Source organism: Thermobia domestica, chromosome 14, assembly GCF_964235325.1.
Source record: "Thermobia domestica chromosome 14, izTheDome1.hap1.1, whole genome shotgun sequence".
Taxonomy (NCBI): Eukaryota; Metazoa; Arthropoda; class Insecta; order Zygentoma; family Lepismatidae; genus Thermobia; species Thermobia domestica.
Window position 1 is genome coordinate 87,216,927 of NC_137467.1, and position 21,448 is coordinate 87,238,374.

The 21,448-nt window shown below is 35.2% G+C and overlaps 2 protein-coding genes across 2 annotated transcripts in view; one reads left to right on the plus strand and one right to left on the minus strand.

Annotated features, from left to right (window-relative positions):
- Positions 1 to 21,448, minus strand: part of Gycbeta100B (guanylate cyclase soluble subunit beta-1-like) — a 207,036-nt gene that overhangs the window by 127,702 nt on the left and 57,886 nt on the right. The window contains exon 2 of the mRNA XM_081738661.1: positions 18,565 to 18,638. Within this exon, the coding sequence (XP_081594787.1) occupies positions 18,565 to 18,638 (74 nt within the window). The remainder of the gene's footprint in view (positions 1 to 18,564; positions 18,639 to 21,448) is intronic.
- Positions 10,742 to 21,448, plus strand: part of LOC145670250 (uncharacterized) — a 33,991-nt gene continuing 23,284 nt past the window's right edge. Inside the window, exon 1 of the mRNA XM_081738662.1 lies at positions 10,742 to 10,877. The gene's annotated coding sequence lies outside the window, so the exon portion shown is untranslated. The remainder of the gene's footprint in view (positions 10,878 to 21,448) is intronic.

The window sequence follows — 21,448 nt, forward strand, 5'->3', positions numbered from 1 at the left end:
CTAAAAGGGAGGTTATATATTAGTATTTTTCTTGCCGGTATTTAATAATTTTCATCAGAGTGCGAGATTATGAAATCGAAGTGGGAGGAGACTGGAGGACAGAAGAGAAAAAACTCTCCGCATTTCTGGTGAGGACTGACTGGCGCAGACTACCAAAACTAGCCATAAGTTGTCAAATTAACAGTTGTGCATCGTGGGAGATGATAGTGATTCTGAGTTGAGGTGTGAAATTTTACTCGAAACCGGGGGCTGTTCGTATTCGTATCTCAGATGGGGCACGGAATGGGGCGAATATGAAAATAAGGTTGCTGTGAAGTTTTCCGCAGGGTTGGTAAAAGTGAGACTAAGATTTTCGAAACACTTGATATATATATATATATATATATATATATATATATATATATCAAGACTTGGCAATTTCAAGTTTCATCGCCCCCCCCCAATCTTGTAATGCTCGCTACGCCACTGACCTCACTCCACACTTGATAGTTGTTAAAAGGAGGATAAATACGTTGCGCTCCAAGTACAGAAGAGAGCACATCAGCTGAACGGGACGTTAAACTCAAAATCAACTCAACCAATTTGGAAGTGATCCGCACAGGAGCACTAGATCAATCGATTGTAGTAGATGTGGTAGCAACCTGTGCATTTGGTCATTCCTTACACAGAAGATACACCATATTATTTTTCAATCGGTATAATTTAACGTAAATTATTAATTATTTGTAAACTTTGTTATATTTAAATGGCTGGAGCAATATAATTTTACGATGATGTTCTAAAAACTGGTCGATTAGGGGGTCCAGGAAATCATTTGGGGGGACTGGCCCCGACGCCCTCCTCCCCATGGCTACACCCCTGTGATATTACGATTAACTTTATTTTTTTATCGGATTAGGAAGAAACACGTGTAAGCAAAAGCAACCTAGATGAATACAGCAGTGATGAAGGGCCTGATGAGTCATCTCCACAGGTAATTAAAATAAAATATTATTGCAACTAGTTTTATTTTCACACTTATTCCTGTGTACTGGCATGTAAGTTAGAATTAAGAGACCTCGATTGTCACTACTAGTTGGTAGCAATCATATTGTCTTACCATTCGACTCTTCACGGTCTCCGTCCTCCACATTTCTCAAACAACTTCTAGTAAGTTGAACAGCATGTTGGTGCGTGTGTGGGCAAAAAATTCTTCCAACATACATGAGACAAATCTTTCATGAATGTTGGTCATGCAAGTGTGTACATGTATGGGCCGCTTAAGGCTATATTTAAAGACGCTTATGCTTTGCCTCTATTTAGTTCAACAAAGGTGAAAAATAACCGTGACAAAATTTCCTGTATGATAATATTTCTGTGAAAGAATTACTGGAAATTTAATCTCTTGTCTCAAATACGATATCTAAAATAGGGCTATGTAACTCATTATTTAATAATAGAGGAAGCAACTACAGTTTTAGAGGAAGCAACTACAGTTGCCCTGTACAAAAGCTCCAATTTAAGCAATACTTTACATGCAGTAACATAACTAGGTGGTTGCGTGTTAAAAGGACATTAGAAGAACTTAAAACACTAAAACGGCGTAATCGAATTTTCAGAAATCTCTAAGTTTTACATCCCACGGTTATGCTGGCTAGGCTAAAAGAGGCAGTGATGAAGAGAAATGAATGAAATGGTGAAATGAAGAAAGTGTGAGGAAACGAGAGAATCCCGAGAAAAAACATGTACACGATATTTGTCCTCCAGAAAGCTCACGTGGCGCGAGTTGGGATCGAACCAAGAACCCCATGCACCAGAGGTAAATGTTCTACCACTGAGCCATCGCGGCCTCTATTAATAAAATTGCAAACCTTTATTCATGTTATAAGTCTACAGCATACAGTACATATATACATTGTATTATTTATACCTTTTATAAACTATGAGATGTAAATAATGCCACGGACCTTCTAACGTCGTAAATATATTTCACGTGAATTACTTTTCTATATTGAAAGTATTTTTGGCGAAAACCTATCAACACGATATTTTCAGATTTCGAACATCCAAAACTGGAACGTTACGCGCTTAAAAGTAGGTCAGATAAGCTAGTGAATCTGCATGCATAGTAAAACTAAGTGAAGTTGACTAATAGTAACTCCCCCTCCATCACATTTGGTGCCTCAACTCCCTGTGCTATTCGCCTATCTTCACAAAATTGATTCCCTTCCTTCACAGTGTTTCACGAAAAGCACTTGGACCCAATAGAGCGCTCAACTCTTACGCGTTTGGTCCATAGGTCAATTTCAGCCACTGTCAAGTGAGCTTTTGGTGGACAAACACTGTGTGCTTGGGATTCTCCTGTTGCATCCAACTTTATTCAACCATTATCACCTATCTCATCATCAACCATAAGTCACGTTAACATGTTACTAATATATTAAACTTAAAGCGAGTTATACTAAAGTAATCGGTAATTAAAGGAATATTTAATTGATGTTATAATAACTGTTGTACTTACTCAGGCTTTTGTTTCCTTCCTTTGTTCTTTTTAGTTGTAAACAAACCTTGTTCAGTAAATGACTCATCATCATCTTATTATTATTATTATTATTATTATTATTATTATTATTATTATTATTATTATTATTATTATTATTATTATTATTATTATTATTATTATTATTATTATTCACCAATTTAATGCCCGAGGCTACAAATATCGTTCGGTAGTTAGTAAATATATGAAGCTTATAATAAACTAATAAGAGCGTGTTGCGTAGTAAAGTATTAACAGCACGAACTAGAAGATATAGAATGAGGGGTGTTACGACCTCCCATGCCATGATACGATATGCATAAACCGACTCGCAAGGAAACGACAGTTGTTCTTTGTTCAATGACGTCACTCATGATGAAAGAAACAACTGTCCATAGGCGGTCAGAATCTCACATACAGATGGATGTATGAAATATATAGCTGACGTACATAATATACGTATACATGTGTAGTATACGGAAGTTTGTTAGATGTCAGACACCCTGCAGCGACATGATATAATGTCTAAATGAGAAAAAGGCAGTAACTTTGTAGTATATGGATAACGTATGCTCCGTACAGATTTCCGTACTAATCGTAAGGATTCCATATATTTGTAGAACAAACCCCTGTCCGAATAACGAATTTTTCTCAGTGTACACATAATTCTATACTATATGCAATAGTATCATATATACTTTGATTTTCATATTTATATTGCCAATGTAAATAGCAGCAATACAAAATATCAATATCAATATCAAAATACTTGTATGTTTTTTTGTAGTTTCAATCAAATCATAGGGTCAGATAATGGGGGATCAGGGCCGTCTTACGCATCCTTTTGCATTGTTTGCTTAATATATGGCCAAACATGTCTTGAGGCTGTGAACTGTGGAACCTTTTACGTACTGCGAGCAGTGACGGTTTTAGCGGGTAGACACGGGGCTACCCAAAAATATATAAAACTCAAAATATATAAACACTAAAAGATATAATCAAAAGTAAATATATTTTCACTTTTTCTATTAATGGTAAATAATTATTTAATAAACAGCATCAACAACTACTGTAAAAGTAATTTCCTATTGTCGTTAATCAATCCAATGTGCATATGTATCCATACGCGAGGAGCGGACCTACCCAAAATTAAAATCCTAAAGCCGCCCCTGACTGCGAGCTTTAGCATGTTGGAGGTGAACTACTGGAAAAGGATACAATTGAAATGACTTGATACTAGACCGAAGTAAGTTTGTTTTATCTTTGTTTCAGCTATAATGTCAAACGGTTTACTTGCAACTAAGTCAGTCAATTTTCAATTTCTATGCAGTTAGCTTTCTTTCTTTTTTTCTTTTTCTTTAATCACATTCATTTTTACTGATATAGATGTGAATAACGCTGCTAATAAGAGAATAGTATTTAGTTAATTTTCCAAGAAGAACAAGTAGAATCACATCTAAAATTTATGATAAAACTAAAAGAAAGAGTTATTCTTCTTACAGAATTATTGCGAAAAAATGAAATGAAATCTTTAAGTTTTACGTCCCACGGTTATGCCGGTTAGGCTAAAGGAGACGGTGATGAGATATGAATGAAATGGTGGAATGAAAAGAGTGGGAGGAAACGGGAGAACCCCGAGAAAACCCAGGAGCATGGTGTTTGTCCACCACAAAGTCCACACGGCGCGAGCTGGGATCGAACCAGATACCCCAAGCAACGGAGGTGAACGCTCTACCACTGAGCCACCGCAGCTTCTATCTACAATCAAAATATAGGCATAATTAGAATAATTGCAAAACCTAAGGATTTCTGCTCAAGTACAACCCTGAAAACTATGTACATCGGTTCAAATTTCCATTTAATCCATCATATATATATATATATATATATATATATATATATATATATATATATATATATATATATATATATATATAATATTATTTGGTGACAATCAGTTTAGCGGAAAAAACATTATTATTATTATTATTATTATTATTATTATTATTATTATTATTATTATGAAAATTAGTAATTGTGAAAGATAATAACTTCGATTAAAGCTGCTATGATTACAGAATTTAGCTTGCAGTACCATCCTGAATTCAGTATGCTATTTTCATATCTGTGAGGAAGCTAAATTATTTCGATGCCTACATTCATGGAACCGAGCTGTTAATAAAAGAAGAGACACTTGTTTTCCCTGGCAGTCGTAAAAATGTGTATTTTGGCTCTTCCCCCTCCAGCCCAAAGAAACCGTTGTTTCGGAAGCGGCGCAACTGGATTTTCTTTTATGTCAGCGGGAGGGCGATAGCAGGTAGCAAGCAAGACGGCCCAAAAAGTTGGACACTGTTGAACTTCTTGCAAGATGGAAGAAATGTTTTATGACCCTATCAAGACTATGTGTACACGGGGAATTATGGTAGGGTTTCAAGATTTTTTTTATGACAGCTACAAGATCTTTTATGGTGTAGATTGGCCTTTACAGCGGCCACATCTCTAAGTAATCTGATAAGATAGAAATTACATGAATAATGTCAACGCCGGGAGCAGGAAATTTCGGTGTAGGAAAATACGGTGTAAGAAAACTCGGTGTAGGAAAATTGGGAGTATGGAAAACTCGGTGTGGGGAATGTTAGGTGTAAAGATAGCTTCGTTGTAGTAAACCGTAGGATTTATTAAAAACTCAACTTTGAGGATAAATGAGCGTATTAGTTTTAAGTTCAAACTTTGTATAGAACGTACTTTTACTGTCTACTATAACAAATTTAAAAAAAAAAAAAGAAAAACATTGTGATCGTGAAGTAATTTAAATTTTAGATTTCGACGGATTTTAACGTTTCATTGCCCTTACATGACGAGAAATTTGTTTTTCAATGTCCGCTCGTGTGATTTAGCGAAGCGACCATCGCTACCAATCGACATTTAATCTAAATTTAAGTGTTTATACTGTTTTAGAGGATTTCTCCTAGAATTTTCTACTTCAAAAAAAAAAAAAAATGTAGATTACTGGACGAGTAAAGTTGAAAATTGTAGATTTTTCAAAACTGTTCTGACGATTTTATGTCTATTTTATAAATAAATATTTAAATGTAAATTCTTCAAAAACGACATAGTTTATTTATGTTACTCAAAGGTGTAAAAATAAGTGTCTCAAGTAAAGTATCTACGCCTGATTGGAGAAGTCAATAAGGAGTCAATAGGGTTGGAGTACTTGTTTACCTTAACTTAAGGTAAACAAACTAAAGTGTCTGATTGGAGAACAAGTAAACTATTTGTACAACTATTATCTGATAAAACAATCCTGCTTTATATTTCCCATTCTACTAAGACTTTTTTGATCAAGATATTTTTGCCTCTTACATATGTATATACAGGGTGATTCTTTCAAAACTCACGGATTTCACTTGGCTCTAGAATTTCTAACTGAAGTCTTCATGCGGTTTGTTGCAAATCATCAACGAAGGATGGGTGATTTATGGGACTATGTTTACTTGTCTAAATTTATCCGGGGTAATATTGAGAGGCCACAAGAAAAAAAACAAATATTCGCCATTGTACGTTACAGTTGGAATGAGATATTGGATATTTGAAGCGAAATTGTAGAATACAAATTAAGTGTTAGTGGGAATACAAATTAAGTGTTAGTGGTAACACACATAAATCACATGTTGAATAGCCGGTTTCTCGCTACAAACGACAGAGAGATTTCTTGGGTGACTTAAAAGAGTCGGTAACTGACATCTTCCACAACATTCGACAGCGGGGTCTGATGCTTCCCTGTCTTACTCAGAAGCGATCCTGTTTCCTGCAATTTATTCACTAACGACCATATTATGTTCCTGTCTGGGGCAGAACGTGAGGCAAAGTTGTATGTAAATGCCCTTTGCGTAGCAGAAACAGATCCTGTTCTCCAAAAACTTTCTAACGATAAAATACGTTGCTCCAAAGAGTACATTATTGTAACTGTGTCCTGATCATATTGATACAGTAGCACAACATAATTCTCAATACAACGGTCCAGTTTCCTGTTTCTTATTGACCGTCACGAGGTTGCCATCTAAGGAAGAAACTTAAATCTCTATACCGCACCTCACCTAATTCCAATTCGGTACAGTGACGAATATTTGCTGTTTTTCTAGAGGCGTGGCTGATATTACCCCAAATGAATTTAAACAAGTAAAAATAGTTCCATAAATCTCCCAACGTTCCTTGATCATTTGCCACAAACCGCATGAAAATCGGACTTTAGTTAGAAATTCTAGACCCAAATGAAATCCGTGAGTTTTAAAAGAATCACCTTGTATATGTTCTATGATGTACTATAGGAAAGGTGTTTTTAGTTGTTCCTACAACTATTCTCTGAACTTATAGTTGTAATTGTTTTATTTTCTGACAAAAAGTGTCAGCTTCATTATGTGATGAAAAGTAGTTTATAGTAATACCCCGCAAAAGACATGCAAGAGGTATTGGACTCAAGGCAGAAAAAAAAGAAAAAAATTGCTTTTCCTGAAATAGGTAATAACATTTTATTCGTTACATTTTATGGTTATCGTTTTCACAATATGAAGTGTCGTAAATTATCGTAAATGGTAATATTCAATATGTATTACATCGAATCTACCTTACACCTAAATTTCCCCACACTGAGTTTTCCGTACACCGAATTTTCCTAGACCCGTCAACGCCATTACCATGTGATGCACAATGAACAGAAAACACCTATACACAATGTAAGAACTCTAAGGCAGAAACTGATGAGCTGTCAGCATAATGAAAATAAACAAATATACGATTTGTCTTCAAAGAAAAATAATTGTCTACTTTGAAGATAATGTTAATGATATTGACACATTTAGATATTTTACACCTACCCTTTAAAATATGAGTGCATAGTTACAGTGGCTAGAAAAAAAAAAAAAAAAGACACGAAACTTGTAACCATATTTGTTTTGAGAATTTTCAATCTGGAACAATTTCTGATCGGTTACCGGTAACATGCATCAGATCTTTCTTTACGTTTCCTACTTACTTTAATATATATTGTGACAGTACAAGAAAACATTCAATTATGAATGATTCAGCCCAAGTTTTAAACACAATTTCTGTAGACCTACACGTTTGGAATGTAATGTGTGATATTGATAGTATATTTTGACACTTAACGTAACCTCCAAACGTATAAATCACGAAATCAGTGATATCAGGGAAAACGTTTCATTTTCATCGCTTGACATATTTTAACATATTATTTACCTAATTGCTTGATTTTTCTGTTTTCGTAGTTTCATTCATTGGATTTTTTTAAAAACATAAGCCTAAGCCTAAGTGTTTCTTTTACTGTAATGTTTGCAATCGGGAAGTTAATACGTTATTATTTTCGCTTTGTACTTAGGTCCGTAGGTCATGTTGTTTAGAAAATAAAACTACGATTACCATGGCAACTAAACGGATGTGACGTCACGTTATTTCAGTCTATTAATGAAGCCAAAAAGTAACCGAGCATCAGCAAGTCTGATTGGCTATTTCTGTTTTCGCAATCGTCTGAATGTCTACTTTCGTTTCCGGCAATCAGATGCCTAGGTATATAATACAGTTGTTAAAAAATTAGAAAAACACCACTGAAAAAAGGTATTCATCTTCCCTGTACTTGTAGATTTACTAAGCACTTTAAGCCCTCTTATGTTTGCTTCTTTTTTGTTGTTGTAGAGTTTCCACTATGTGCAATGGAAAAGTGACATTAGAATTTCATAGTTCAACTTCGTTGCTTTCAGGCATGGGTACTTCTCCTTCAAATTGAAAGAAACCGAGCACTTCAGTTTAAATATTCTTCTTGATACAAAATCGGAATACTTCACTTGTAATGTATTATCGACGACAGTTCAGCTTGTGTACGTAATCAAAGGTTGCAGATCCCCTTGACTGCTGACGGATAACTGCAACTCTGCGCTTTAAGTCTATTGGCTTGCTCGCTATCAAATCGGAGATGGTGGTGTAATAATTTGCTTAAAGGTGTTACATGTTACAAATAATAGTTTATTCACTAATTACAGGATTCCCAGCTAATGTTAGAATTTTTTTTACTTTTTACTTTTCGATAAGGTGTTATTGATAGCAGAAATGGGACGGGATAAAAATACGAGACATTTGCCTGTCCCGACTAAGTTTACGGGGACACTCGGGTCAAAATTGGGACTGTCCCGTTTTTTACGGGACGTAAGGCAGCATTATTTAAAATAAATCTTCTTGTGAGGTAAATCTTCCATATCGGAGGTCATTGTCTGTGAATAATAACCCAAAACACTATTAGAAATCTTTGCCACTTCTTACTAGTTTTGCACTGATATCTAACAACACGCGAACAGTCAAAAGGACATTGATATCCTATAGGACCTTTGATATTGTTGCATAACATAATTTACAGCACATTACGATTCATTCATATTTCTTTCCTAACTACGCAACCAGCGTTCAGGATGAAAACTTGCTATGACATTAAAATTTGCTATGACACATACATGCACAATTTGACATAGTTTACTGAATCACGGGAAAATAACAGCACGATATCAAAGAATAAAAATTAATACGAAATGCATAAGATATTACATACAAGTAAAAATAACCTTAGATACTTATTTGAGATTGTTGGAAATTATTTGTTCTTATAGTACAATTATGCACACATCAAGAAAGAAGACAGTGGAAAAAAGCGATAGCTTGGGAAAAACTTTTTCAATTTTTGTCTTCTTTTGGACGAGCGTGTGAAGACGAACGTTCATTAAATAAAACTATTTTTATTCGTTCGAGACTCGACAAACATACTTCGAATATTGTACTTAGCAGTTCGAACAAAGAACACGAAATATCATACGAGTAGCATTTCATGATAGTGATGGATCTTTGCATGTACTTTTTTTTAATTATTGTAAGAAAGAATAAATTCATAATAATACCAGTCTATGTCAATATCAAGTTTCATTCAGTAGAAGTCACCAACGAGAAGGTTAATGTATTGTGGAATGTAGATAAGTTATTTCCTAGATAATTCAAATTATGCAAGTTAAAACCCTGTTTATTTGCAATCAAAAAATTAAGAGGGGAATTTACTAAATATTAAACCTAAGAATAGGATGAAGTAAAATAGGAAAACGAAATATAAGCTGATAGAATGCTATAATTGAAGATCTGAATTGCAGAACATCCCAAGTCCACCGGAGTGTTTTGTGATTTTAGAAGAAAGACAAGAAGATTATACTTCTGTTTAGCTCAATTTTTTTGGTATTTTTTTTAAAGGTTTTGATTTGGGTTTACGTATTATCTAAGTGAATAGCCCTTAAAACATAGATGCTAACGTAAAAAACAAAAAAACGCAAAATACGAAGAAATAGAGTGGACTTGGGATGTTATGCAATTCAGGTCTTCAATTTGAAAAATAAAATCTTTCAATTTAACGTCCTAAGATTATGCCCTTTAGGTTAAGGGAGAATTAAGGCAAGTAAATGATGATGGGAGAATGGATGAAATGAGAAAATGGAGGAAACGGGAGAAACTTGAAAAAGCCAACGGACACGATGTTCCACCCCAAACGTTCTTGATTAGGGATCGAATCAGGAACCCTACGCGTCAGAGATAAATGTTTTGAAATAAAATACCACTTTTCTTTTTAAAGTTCTTCCCAACAGGGATTTTGGTGTCCATGGTCATTTCTCTGAAATTCTGCTAAATCCAAACACCACATGGAAACGAACACAGAAATATCGAGAACAGTTAAAAACCCGGCCATGCTCTTCAGAGGTATTCTAACCCACAGTGGATTGCGCCTCATTTTCTTGAAGACAAACGCCTAAAACCACTTGACTATAGCCACCGGCTACCACTGAGCCACTGAGCCCCCGCTACAATTGGAAATACTAAAAAGGACAGATTCTGGGACAGACAAAGTGAAGTTTATTATTATTATTATTATTATTATTATTATTATTATTATTATTATTATTATTATTATTATTATTATTTCTAAGTGTAATATGAAGATAAGTGCTGAAAAATACTACGGAAAAGAAAGATGTTAACTACCGGTATAGAAAATGAATGGAAGTTTTGACATAAGCAAAATGTTAGAAAGAAGAGGAAGTAAACCTTAAATTGAGAACGATAAAATTAGTTTGGCTAAAAGTGCAGTAATTTAGCACACATGCCGGAAAAGTAAACAATGAAGAAAAAATCATAAACGTATTTGATTCAGTTTTGGCATTGTATTTTATTAGTATTAAGTTCTGGATGAAAGTTCCAGGAAATTAAGTGGTTATATTATTAAAACAGCCATTGAAGGATATTAGGAGACTTCATGATAAAGGCAATGATATAATTTTACTTTATTATATGCAGATTGATATATTAACATTGCGCATATAGGTTATGTTTAGTAGTCGGAATAATGAAGCTATTATTAATTTGTTATTAAAACCCTTTGGTTAAGAATGTAGTTAGAGGAAGGAACATACTTTAGTTAGTTAAAATGCAGTGAACAAGCTTATAAAGACGCTAGTTATTCAGGGTTCTGGTGCATTTTTGTTGCAGCACATTTTGGAAAATTTACATGTCAAATTCAGTACTTTGCTTGAAAAGACATGTTTATAAGGGCGTTTGGCTTAAGTTTAGAGTTGCCCCTCCAGTCTGATGCTGCCCTTGGACTTTGCAACCTACAAAAAACAGTGCTTAAAGTATTAAAAAATTGTTACATTTCACTTAACTTCTGTACTCCGTGTGTTTCACAAAAATTTAGAAGGTTTTCTTCATTATTTTTGTGCATCCGTTACACCTGTTCGCAATATTCGCCATATTTTACAACTACCATGCAGCTGAAACCTTCCGCAATGCTTCCGCATCCGGCAAATAGTACTAACTTCCACATATCTTTTCTCGTATTAAACATAACTCTCCTGCCGAACTTAAATTCCTAAACATCAAATAAAAACTTCAAATTATCATTTCTTACCTCATTTCTCCTGTAAATTTTCCTGATTTTTATAAAAAGGGGAGGGGTAACTCTAAACTTAACCCGGGCGTTTATTCCGAAGTTGGTCGTCCGCCTAGTTTCTTTTTGCTAAAAGCGTAATAATTGGTTCTTTCTGTACAATAGTTTAATATTTTATTCACAAAGTATTGCCGACCGAGCGTTAGCGAGTGAAGGCGGGTTAGAGCCCCACAACGTACGTTGTATTTTGTCTTTATTACAGCTAAATGGGAAGGGGGACCTGTGTTCTAGAACAATTCCGCCATATTGGTTATGTTACTTACGGTTACATAGGAAATTATAGTTTTATCCACGTTTCTTTACAGCTATTTGGTTACCACATTTTCTACAATTTATTTTTGGATTTATTAAGATAATGACTTTTGCTTATTTTTAATATATTTCCTGATTATCACCTTATTGTTTCACAAACTGTAATAATATTAGGGTCTATCTTATATCCAGGAGCCATCTTTACAAAACAAATGTTCATTACATTTCCACAATCCTACCATGCAGTAACCTTCTGCGAAGTAGTTCCTTCCGCTTATATAAGAAAATAAAAACAACTTTCGCTCTCCTTATACACTACTAGGCACAAAGAAAAAGCAGATTACCCATTTCTTCCTGACATTTTTTAAAAATATTCCTAGAAACGGACGACTAACTTTGGAACTTAACCCTTTATAAGGAACACGTTTCTACAGGCGACAGAATAACATACAAAGTAATACAGCTGCATTTTAAGTTTACAAATGAAGGGTTACTAGTGCAGAATCATTACAAGTGCTTTACAACGGATAAAATAAAAATGAAATGAAATGAAATCTTTGACTTTTACGGCCCATGGTTATGCCGGTGAGGCTAAAGGAGAGGTGATGATGAGTAGTGAATGAAATGATGGAATGAAGAAAGTGGGAGGAAACGGGAGAACCCCGAGGAAACCCACACACACGGTGTTTGTCCACCACAAAGTTCTCTTGGCGGTTGCTGGGATCAAACCCGGGACTCCAAGCACCAGATGTGAACGTTCTACCACTGAGCCACCGCGGCCCCACGGATAAAATAAGTGGGTGCATATGAAAGATGACTCTATTAAATGCTATTTTTACCTGCAGTATACAAAGTATTTCTGCCTAGTGTACTGAACTTGTATTTTATGTTTACAAGTGGACCATTAATAGTATGAAACCATGGCAAATGCTATTGGAACCCGTATGATTGCCAAAGCCTACTTTTTCACTATCCTCGCTGACGCACCCAGCGCTAACGCACAGACCCACCATCTTTACCCTGCCTTGACCATTTTCGATAACATTCGTAGTTTTTAGTGAGCACTTAACACAGTTGGCTTGTGATTTTTGCACTGTAGCTTTTATGTCACAATCCGGAAGACATATATAAAGGCAAATCTTAAAAGAATTGTAAATTTTTAACAGTTACTTCTGGTGATTCACTTGAATAATGCCAAGTGAAATATGTTTATGTCAACCAGCAGAAACTTTTTGAGGGGACAATAAGAAGGAAATTAGTAAAAAAAATTTAATTTTTCAACAGTTGTTGCTAGTGGTGCCCCATAAGTAAAGCAATACGTTATTAAGTGGGATTTCTGTTCTCGTTGCCGATTTACAATCTGGAACTACATATTCGTAAAATTTGTAGAAGAAATATTGAATATTATTTTTAATGAAACGTTGTGTAAGTAATCCAAATATATGAGAATCTTATATTACGAAATGGGTAGTAACGTAGTAATAAATTCTGAGGTACATTAAATGAAATCGCTGAACGTATTTCTCATTCGTAGTTTTTTGATAAAATTGGGCTTTTTTATCGTGTAGAAAATGGTGTACAGTAATCACCAGGGCCCGGATTTTGTTGACAAGTCAACTTTTTTCTATTACGCATAGGACAAGGCAAGTTGAAATAAAAACGTTATTCATCAACTCTAGGTTCTAAAAATATATCTTTTTATGGTCAAAATTTTGTCACTTTTTGCTGTTTTGAAGTTTTTTAAGTCATTTTTTAATATTTTAAAGTAACTTTTAGGTCACTTATGGTCTCTTTACTCTTTTTCTTCTACATAAAGAAATCTTAAAATGAACACTGTTTGCGGATTTGAAGAACACAAAGTTAAATGATCTCTTTCCCTGCTTCCTGATTATTGGGGTGGAAAACTTCAATCCTAACAAGCTCATGAATACTAAACTGTAGCTGGTTGACGAGGAGTGGGGGTTGGTAGGTGGTGAAACAGATGGGTTTGGGTTGTTGACCACATAAGATATGATCAGGTAAATTACTAAAAATAAATTGGAAGGCATTCATTAAACTTTTTTTTATATGTTATTCTCGTGTATACAGTCTACACTTGCGAAATTTGATTTCTAGTTTCAAACTTGTACTGAACTTGAACTTCCTAGTTTCAACTCGCGAGTGAATTGACACTTTCAGTACTAAAATACAGTACAATGGACTGATCATTGAACACAACATTTGATCAATGGGCTGCAGCTAACTGAAACAAAACTTTTGAAAATGACAGAAATGATATTTAAAATCCAATACATATTCAAAAAACGTCCATGTTTAACGAAGTAAAATTTTTTTAAATGCAAGTTTAAAGTCAATTTTGTAAATTTTAGGGTCATTTTACAGGAATGTTAGTGTCATTTTATAGGTCACTTTTGAGAAAAGTTTAGATCAACAAGATCCGGCCCCTGGTAACCACATAACATTAAAATGAAAGAGATACCGAAGTTTGTCCTCATCAAGCTTTTCATTATTACACTAGCAAGATAAAGACTAACAATATAATTAGTAAGATATAGTTCAATACTATGATTAACCCATAATATATGAAGATTAATGAATTTATAGGAACATCAAACTGAATAAATTTACAAGTTCGATGCTACATTCTCAACGGTAATTTTCGAGAAAAGAAATCCTTACTGTAGTAAAATGTTTGTTACTTTTTCCCCAATCATAATTAATAATTTTTATTTCACTAGCTACATATTTCATTTATTTATAAACTAAGGTGCGGCGGCGTTCAAAGTAGGATATTAAAAACACACCATCAAGCAGTAACTGTAATTTATTTATTACCTCTTATGTCAATTAATAGTTAAAGGTATGCCATTTTCTAATGCGTAAGTCATTGTCCATTGCGTGGATTACTTTTTGAATATGATTCCTATCAAATGATGCCCCCTCTGCACAACCCATTCATCTAGGCGGCGTTGGAAGCTTTCCATAACTCGGTGTAACGTATTCCCTGGGACATTGCCGATGGCAGTTCTGATGCGATCCTTCAACTCAGGAATGATAGCACAACGTGTTCGGAACACTTCTTGCTTCAGGTAGCCCCAAAGGAAAAAGTCTGCACATGAAAGATGAGGTGAGCGAGGCTGCCAGGAAATGTCACAAAAGCGGGAAATTGCTCTACCTGGGAATGTCTGCTGCAAGAAATCCATGCAAATTCTGGCTGTATGCGAGGTCGCTCCGTCTTGTTGAAACCCTAACTGGTCACATCCACATCGACCATACCTAATTGGGGAAGAACGGAGTCTTGCAGCATCTTTAGGTGGCGTTCACTGGCGACAGTTACAGCCACACCGCTGTCATCCTCAAATAAGTAAGGGCCAATAATCCCAAAGGAAGCAACTACACGCCACACTGTGACACGAGAACTGTGCAAGGGCTTGATGTGCAGTTCATGCGGGTTTACATCACTACAATAACGAATATTCTGTTTATTCACTGAACCACATAACTCGAAATGAGCTTCATCTGACATTAGGATGGTGTGCAACATTTGTGGATTTTGGCAAAGGTGATCACGCATGGTTAGGCAGATTGTTTCTTGTGAAACCCAATCGCGAAGCCTAATTTCCTGAACAATCTGCAGCTTATATGGGTGAAAATAGAGATATTCGTGCAATATTCTCCTGAATGAGCGATCGTACATATGCATAGTTTTGCGAATGACGACGAGCAGATCTTTTTGCGCTACGCAATATTGCAGCACGAACATTTTCCACGGCTTCTGGTGTCCGCACAGTTCTTTCACTTCTTCCCGGTTTGCCATTGCAAACAGAACCTGTTGTTCGAAGTGCACGTACCCACCTCACAATGGTCTATCCATCTGGAACTTTCCCATGACGTCCCAAGTTAAAATATTGCCGAAATAGAGGCTGGGTAGCAATAACAGAGTCGTTATTCTTGAAATAACTTTCAACAGCAAAGACACGATGTTGTACACTCCATCGCTCCATATCACTGTCACACTCGAAATGGCAGCTCATTAGTACACGAATGCGGCACGAGCTGGTGCGCATTCATGCAGTACATCATTGTACTACGCAAGTCAAATTACGCTATGAACGCTGCCGCTCCCTGTATATATTAAATAAAAACTTACAATATTGCTTTCCAGGAAACGAGTATTTCGTTTGTATAATTGATTCTAGGTTTTAATCATTTGTTTATAGTAAGTATGTAATGTAATTTTCGAAGTAATTACATTTTAGAGGTAATCCTATCAGGAAAATTAAACTAAAGTTAGTAAGTTTATTTATTTTTTTAAAGGAAATGATCTAATAAGAGCAAATAGCTCTTTTACTACAATGATTTCTTTGTTAACAAGAATTTTAGGAATGATTCAAAATATTGATCAAAAGATTGCGATCTTGGTCAAGAATTAGCTTTTTGGATCAAGGGCCATAACATTTTTAAATCGAGCTTTCTTACTTTTTACGAATAAGCACATCATAACGAGTTAAGTGATAGTTATGGTTTGGCTACTCTATAGGTTGTTATCCATACATGGGACGTACAAGAAATTATTTGATTGAATGAAAAAGTATTGGATTTTTTTTGGGGGGGGGGGGGATCAAAGGACACAAAATTTCTAAACTGCCCCGAAATCGAGTTTCCGTATTTTTTTTTACGGAATAAGCACATCATACTGTGTTAAGTGGTAATGTGGGTTTGGCTGCACAATATGTAGTTCTCCATAAATGGGGCGCATAAGAAAATGTTAGATTGAATGAAATATATTGAATTTTTTGATGAGAGGTATCAAACATTTTGAACAGCCTCTAAATCGAGTTTTCGTATTTTTTACGGAATAAGCACATTATACTGATTAAGTGATTGTTTTGCTTTGAATGCATTATATGTAGTTCTCGATATATGAAACGTACAAAAAATGTTTGATTGAATGAAATATATTAACTTTTTAGAAGACGCCCTAGTTAAAACTAGAGTAATTAAAATTATTAGAATAGTTTTCAAATGGTTATTCACTTACGCAAACAAATTGGCATAACACATATTTCGATATTTATTCGCAAATGCAAATAACAAATATTAAAATAATGTATTATTCGTATATTACGAGGGAATGCGATGACCCTATGAAAGCCAGCGTAGTGTAACCGAACAGCGTAAGACATTAGGGGAAACTTATTTTGAGGGTCAAGCCTCTGTACACTATATATTTTAAATTGTTATCAGAAACTCTACTTTCGTGTGTCTATAATCTTGGGCAAATTTTAGGAAAAGTTGCAGTGCACACACTTTTCGCTAGGGGAACTCCTGGCTCCATCCTACGTATATAGGTTAATGTGTCAAATATGAGTTACTTTCCTAATGTGAAATACCTAATTCGTTTTCGCGTTATGTGCTGCCAACATGCGAAAATCAAGACCTGGTCTCCTTTCTAGGTAGTAGTAGTATTGCTACAGTATCAAACAAATAATTTTGTTCTATTGCACAATCTTTCTTTTTTTTCTTTTTTAAGTAAGCGATTGTTGGATAAACTGTAATTTTTCGGAGTATTTTTACTGAAAGATGTATGTTCTGTAGTCGGGTTTAGACTCCTATATGGTTTAAGGTACATATATGGTGTATTTGTAAGTACATGCATGATTATTTTCGTTACAATTATTCACTATTAGGATGTACAAAAAATGATTGCAAAAGAGCCATGATATATACTTTCCAATATCCTTTCACATTCAGTGGCATTTCGCTAGCATCAACGTGACACATAAGTTGAAGTAGTACAGTGAAAAATATTCCGGCTTTGTCATTCCCACTCAATTATGCAGGTGACAGCAGCATTACTAAATGGGACGGCAACAAGCCAATCAATCCTCTGTACCAGTACAACTAACATCCGTGTTATGATTTTACAAGAATTGTAAACTGACTATAGAATCCGTACTAAGTATCAAAAACGGAAACGTACGGTTTAATGTAAAAATGTGCCTACCTCTGCTCAGTGAAAAACTGGCTATCTAGTATTCACTGTGGAAGTAGTTCAAATAATACTCAAAACAATGCGCGCGCCTATATGTTCCATCAGCTCTGAAATAACATCTAGGCTGTTTACTCAATATTTTCGTTTTGCCACTTAGCACGAATTTTATATTCAGTGTACAATTGATGGTGAATGCAGAACACAGCTCGAAAGTACACTGCGAGGAAACTTTAATGCCTTTCCATTTCAGGTTTTGAGCGTCAAACTTGCCGTGTACTTCCAACCGAAAATTCGAATTACTTACAATTCTTATTTTTTTATTTTAGTAATGTGTTTACAAGAGTCTATATTTTGGCTCCTAAAACCAAACATTAAATAAATTTCGTATTCTCAAGTTGAAAATTCTTTGACGTTTAGGCCCATTGCTGCGAAATAACTTAGTTGGATTATCAGGAAATTTTGGGGAAGATGAGAAGGTTAATTCTCGTAAAGGTTAACCATCTATGAAAATGAGAGAGAAGCATTTCTCGTTAGATACTTTATATGTAGCGTTAAAACAGAAACAAAATATTCTTTACATGCGAACCTTAGATCACTCCTTTATTTAAAAAACTAAATATTAGTAACGTAAATCAGAGTGGGAACTCTTGAAGCAAAAAAGTACAGTTTACATTACTCTCATTTATAAGAAAGCTATTGAAAATATTTAGAAAATTTCTCAGACAGTGACATACCTGTTGTTGATGAAAATATACTTACTTTATTTTCTCCCACGTCTCCTCTCCAAATGTTTTCAGAACAAGTAGCTCAAGAGCGTAGTTTACAAAGCCATACTGGAAGAAAGAAAAAAATATATATACTTTCAGTAAATTACGTACCAAAAATGATACGAAAGCTGTATTTTTGAAACTCAATTATAACTACTTTCTTCAAGTTATTCATATACATAGTACACAAATTCACAGCACCTAAGATGAGCGCTTAATACCAACCTGCAACCGCACTTCTATGTATTGTCATCTAGGCATTACTCACCTCCAAAGTTGACGTTCCCATGTTTTCCGAGAAGTATCTAATTTGTTAACGTGGCCCCGCGTAGCGTGGTCGCTCACGCTCTCGCCTTTGGTGCGAGCAGTCCCGGGTTCAATTGTCAGTAAGGAAACTCGGTAGAAAAGTGTAACAGCTTTTTCAGGTCAGCCATCTTGCGTGAGGTTTTCCTGGGTTTTCTCTATTCACATCAGGTAAATGTCAGGTTGATACCTAATATAATGGTCCCAGGCCACTTCCTTCCTTCTTGTTCATCAGATACGTAGTGTGCTCGCCGATTGAAGTAATCTCTCATTTATGACTAACTAACTAACTAACTCTATGGCCTATGGAACCCGGAGGTTCAGTGCCGCGTTCACAAAAGCTCTCCACTGACTTCTATCCTTAGCTGATTGCATCCAGTTTCTACTTTGTATTCCTATCTCTGCGAGATCCATCTTAATATTATCCTCCCATCTGCGCCTAGGTCTTCCTAATGGTCGTTTTCCTATGGGTCTACCAGTCAAGACTTTGAAAGCGTTTCTACTTTCTTCCATTCTAGCTACATGACCTGCCCACCTAAGCCTCCTAGACTTGACGACCCTAACAATGTTGGGTAAACCGTATAAACTATGTAGTTCCTCGTTATGGAGCTTCCGCCATTCCCCATTCTCGTTCCTCTTGGGTCCGAATATTCTTCTCAGGATCCTGTTCTCAAATACTTTCAGTCTATGTTCTTCCCTCAGAGTAAGCGACCATGTTTCGCAACCATACAGAACAACAGGCATGATTATCGTTTTATATATTTTAAGCTTCAAATTCCTCGACAGAATTCGCGACGACAAGAGATTTTGAACCGAGTAGTAACACGAATTCCCTGCTTTTAGTCGACATTTAATTTCTTCGTGAATATGATTTTCGTCTGTTAACATTGATCCTAAATATTTGAAAGTATCCACTTTATCAAAAGCATTATTTAATATTTTAACGCCTCCACAATTTGCCGTATTACGGTCCCGACGTACTTCCATGTATTTAGTTTTCTCTGCATTTACTTCTAAACCCATGTCCCTGCAAGCGTTTAATAAGATCTCTGCATTTATTTCTACTGTTCTCCTATCCTCCCCTATTAAATTTACATCATCAGCATATGCCATAACCTGGTGAATGCCGTTCAACTCTAGGCCCTGGTTGCTATCTTTGATTTTCCTTATAGCGTATTCCAGCACAAAGTTAAATAATAATGGCGACAACGCATCTCCTTGTTGCAGGCCATTTTCGACGTGGAAGCTCGTGGACAAAAATTTTCCTACCCGGACTTTACTTTGGGATTCACTTAAACATATCTTAATTAATCTAATTAGCTTTCTCGGTATTCCAAGTTCTCTCATTTATGTGACGGGATAAATGGACTTAGATGCTGAGAGCCCAGAAATTTAATTCCTACTACTAATCCTAATTCCTTAACTCTACTATTTCTGGCTTTTCTATTATGTAGTGTTTTGTTTCCGTATAAGTTTATAGAAACTTCTCAGCTCCATTAACTTGGAACGCCGTCATCCCAAAATTCATTGTTTTATATCTCATCGTTTTTCACCCATTTTAAACCATTTTGCACCTTAATTTTTTTTAAAAAATGTACCCTCACCATTTCTGAGAAATTCAAAATTCAAAATGGTGTTCCAAGTTAATGGTATTTCAGCCACTAACTCATTTTCAAGATTTAACAATACCATTATCAACTCTTTGATTTTTACCGTTTTGCACCCTTTTTCAAAAATTTTGTATCATAAACCTAAACGAGAAAATAACATTTCAAAATTAAAAATTCGAAATTTGCCGCACAAGCGAAATTTAAGTTTCAACCTTCCATAAGGTAGAGTACGTTTCGCATGGTCGGAAAATTCCAATATTTCATTTTACTCTCACAGTTACCTAGAAATTTCAAATTCAAAATGCCGAATTACCATTAACTTGGAAGACCTCTATTTCGTACTGAAGAATTAAGGACACCAGTGTCTTCTACGAGTTTTGCACCCTCAGAAAATGTCCTTATTTCTTTTTGTAAACTTACAGTTAATGAGATATTCCGAAGTCAAAATGTCGAATTACCATTAACTTGGAACGCCACTATTTCGAACTGAATAATTAAGAACATCAGTGTCTTCTACGAGTATTGCACCCTCAGAAAATGTCGATATTTCGTTTTGTAAAGTCACAGTTAATGCGAAATTCCGAAGTCAAAATGCCGAATTACCATTACCTTGGACGCCACTAATTCGTATTGAATAATTAAGAACACCAGCATCTTCTACAAGTTTTGCACTCTCAGAAAATGTTGATATTTCATTTTGTACCCTCACAGTTAATGAGCAATTTCATATTCGAAATGCCGAATTAGCATTAAATTCGAACGCCAATAATTGGCATTGAAAAATTAAGAACATCATCGTCTTCTACGAGTTTTGCATCCTCAGAAAATGTTGATATTCCATTTTGTATCCTCACAGTTAATGAGATATTTCAAATTCAAAGTGCCGAATTACTATTAACTTGGAAAGCTACCAACTTGGAAATTTCATATTCAAAATGCGTATTACCGTTAATTTAGAACTCT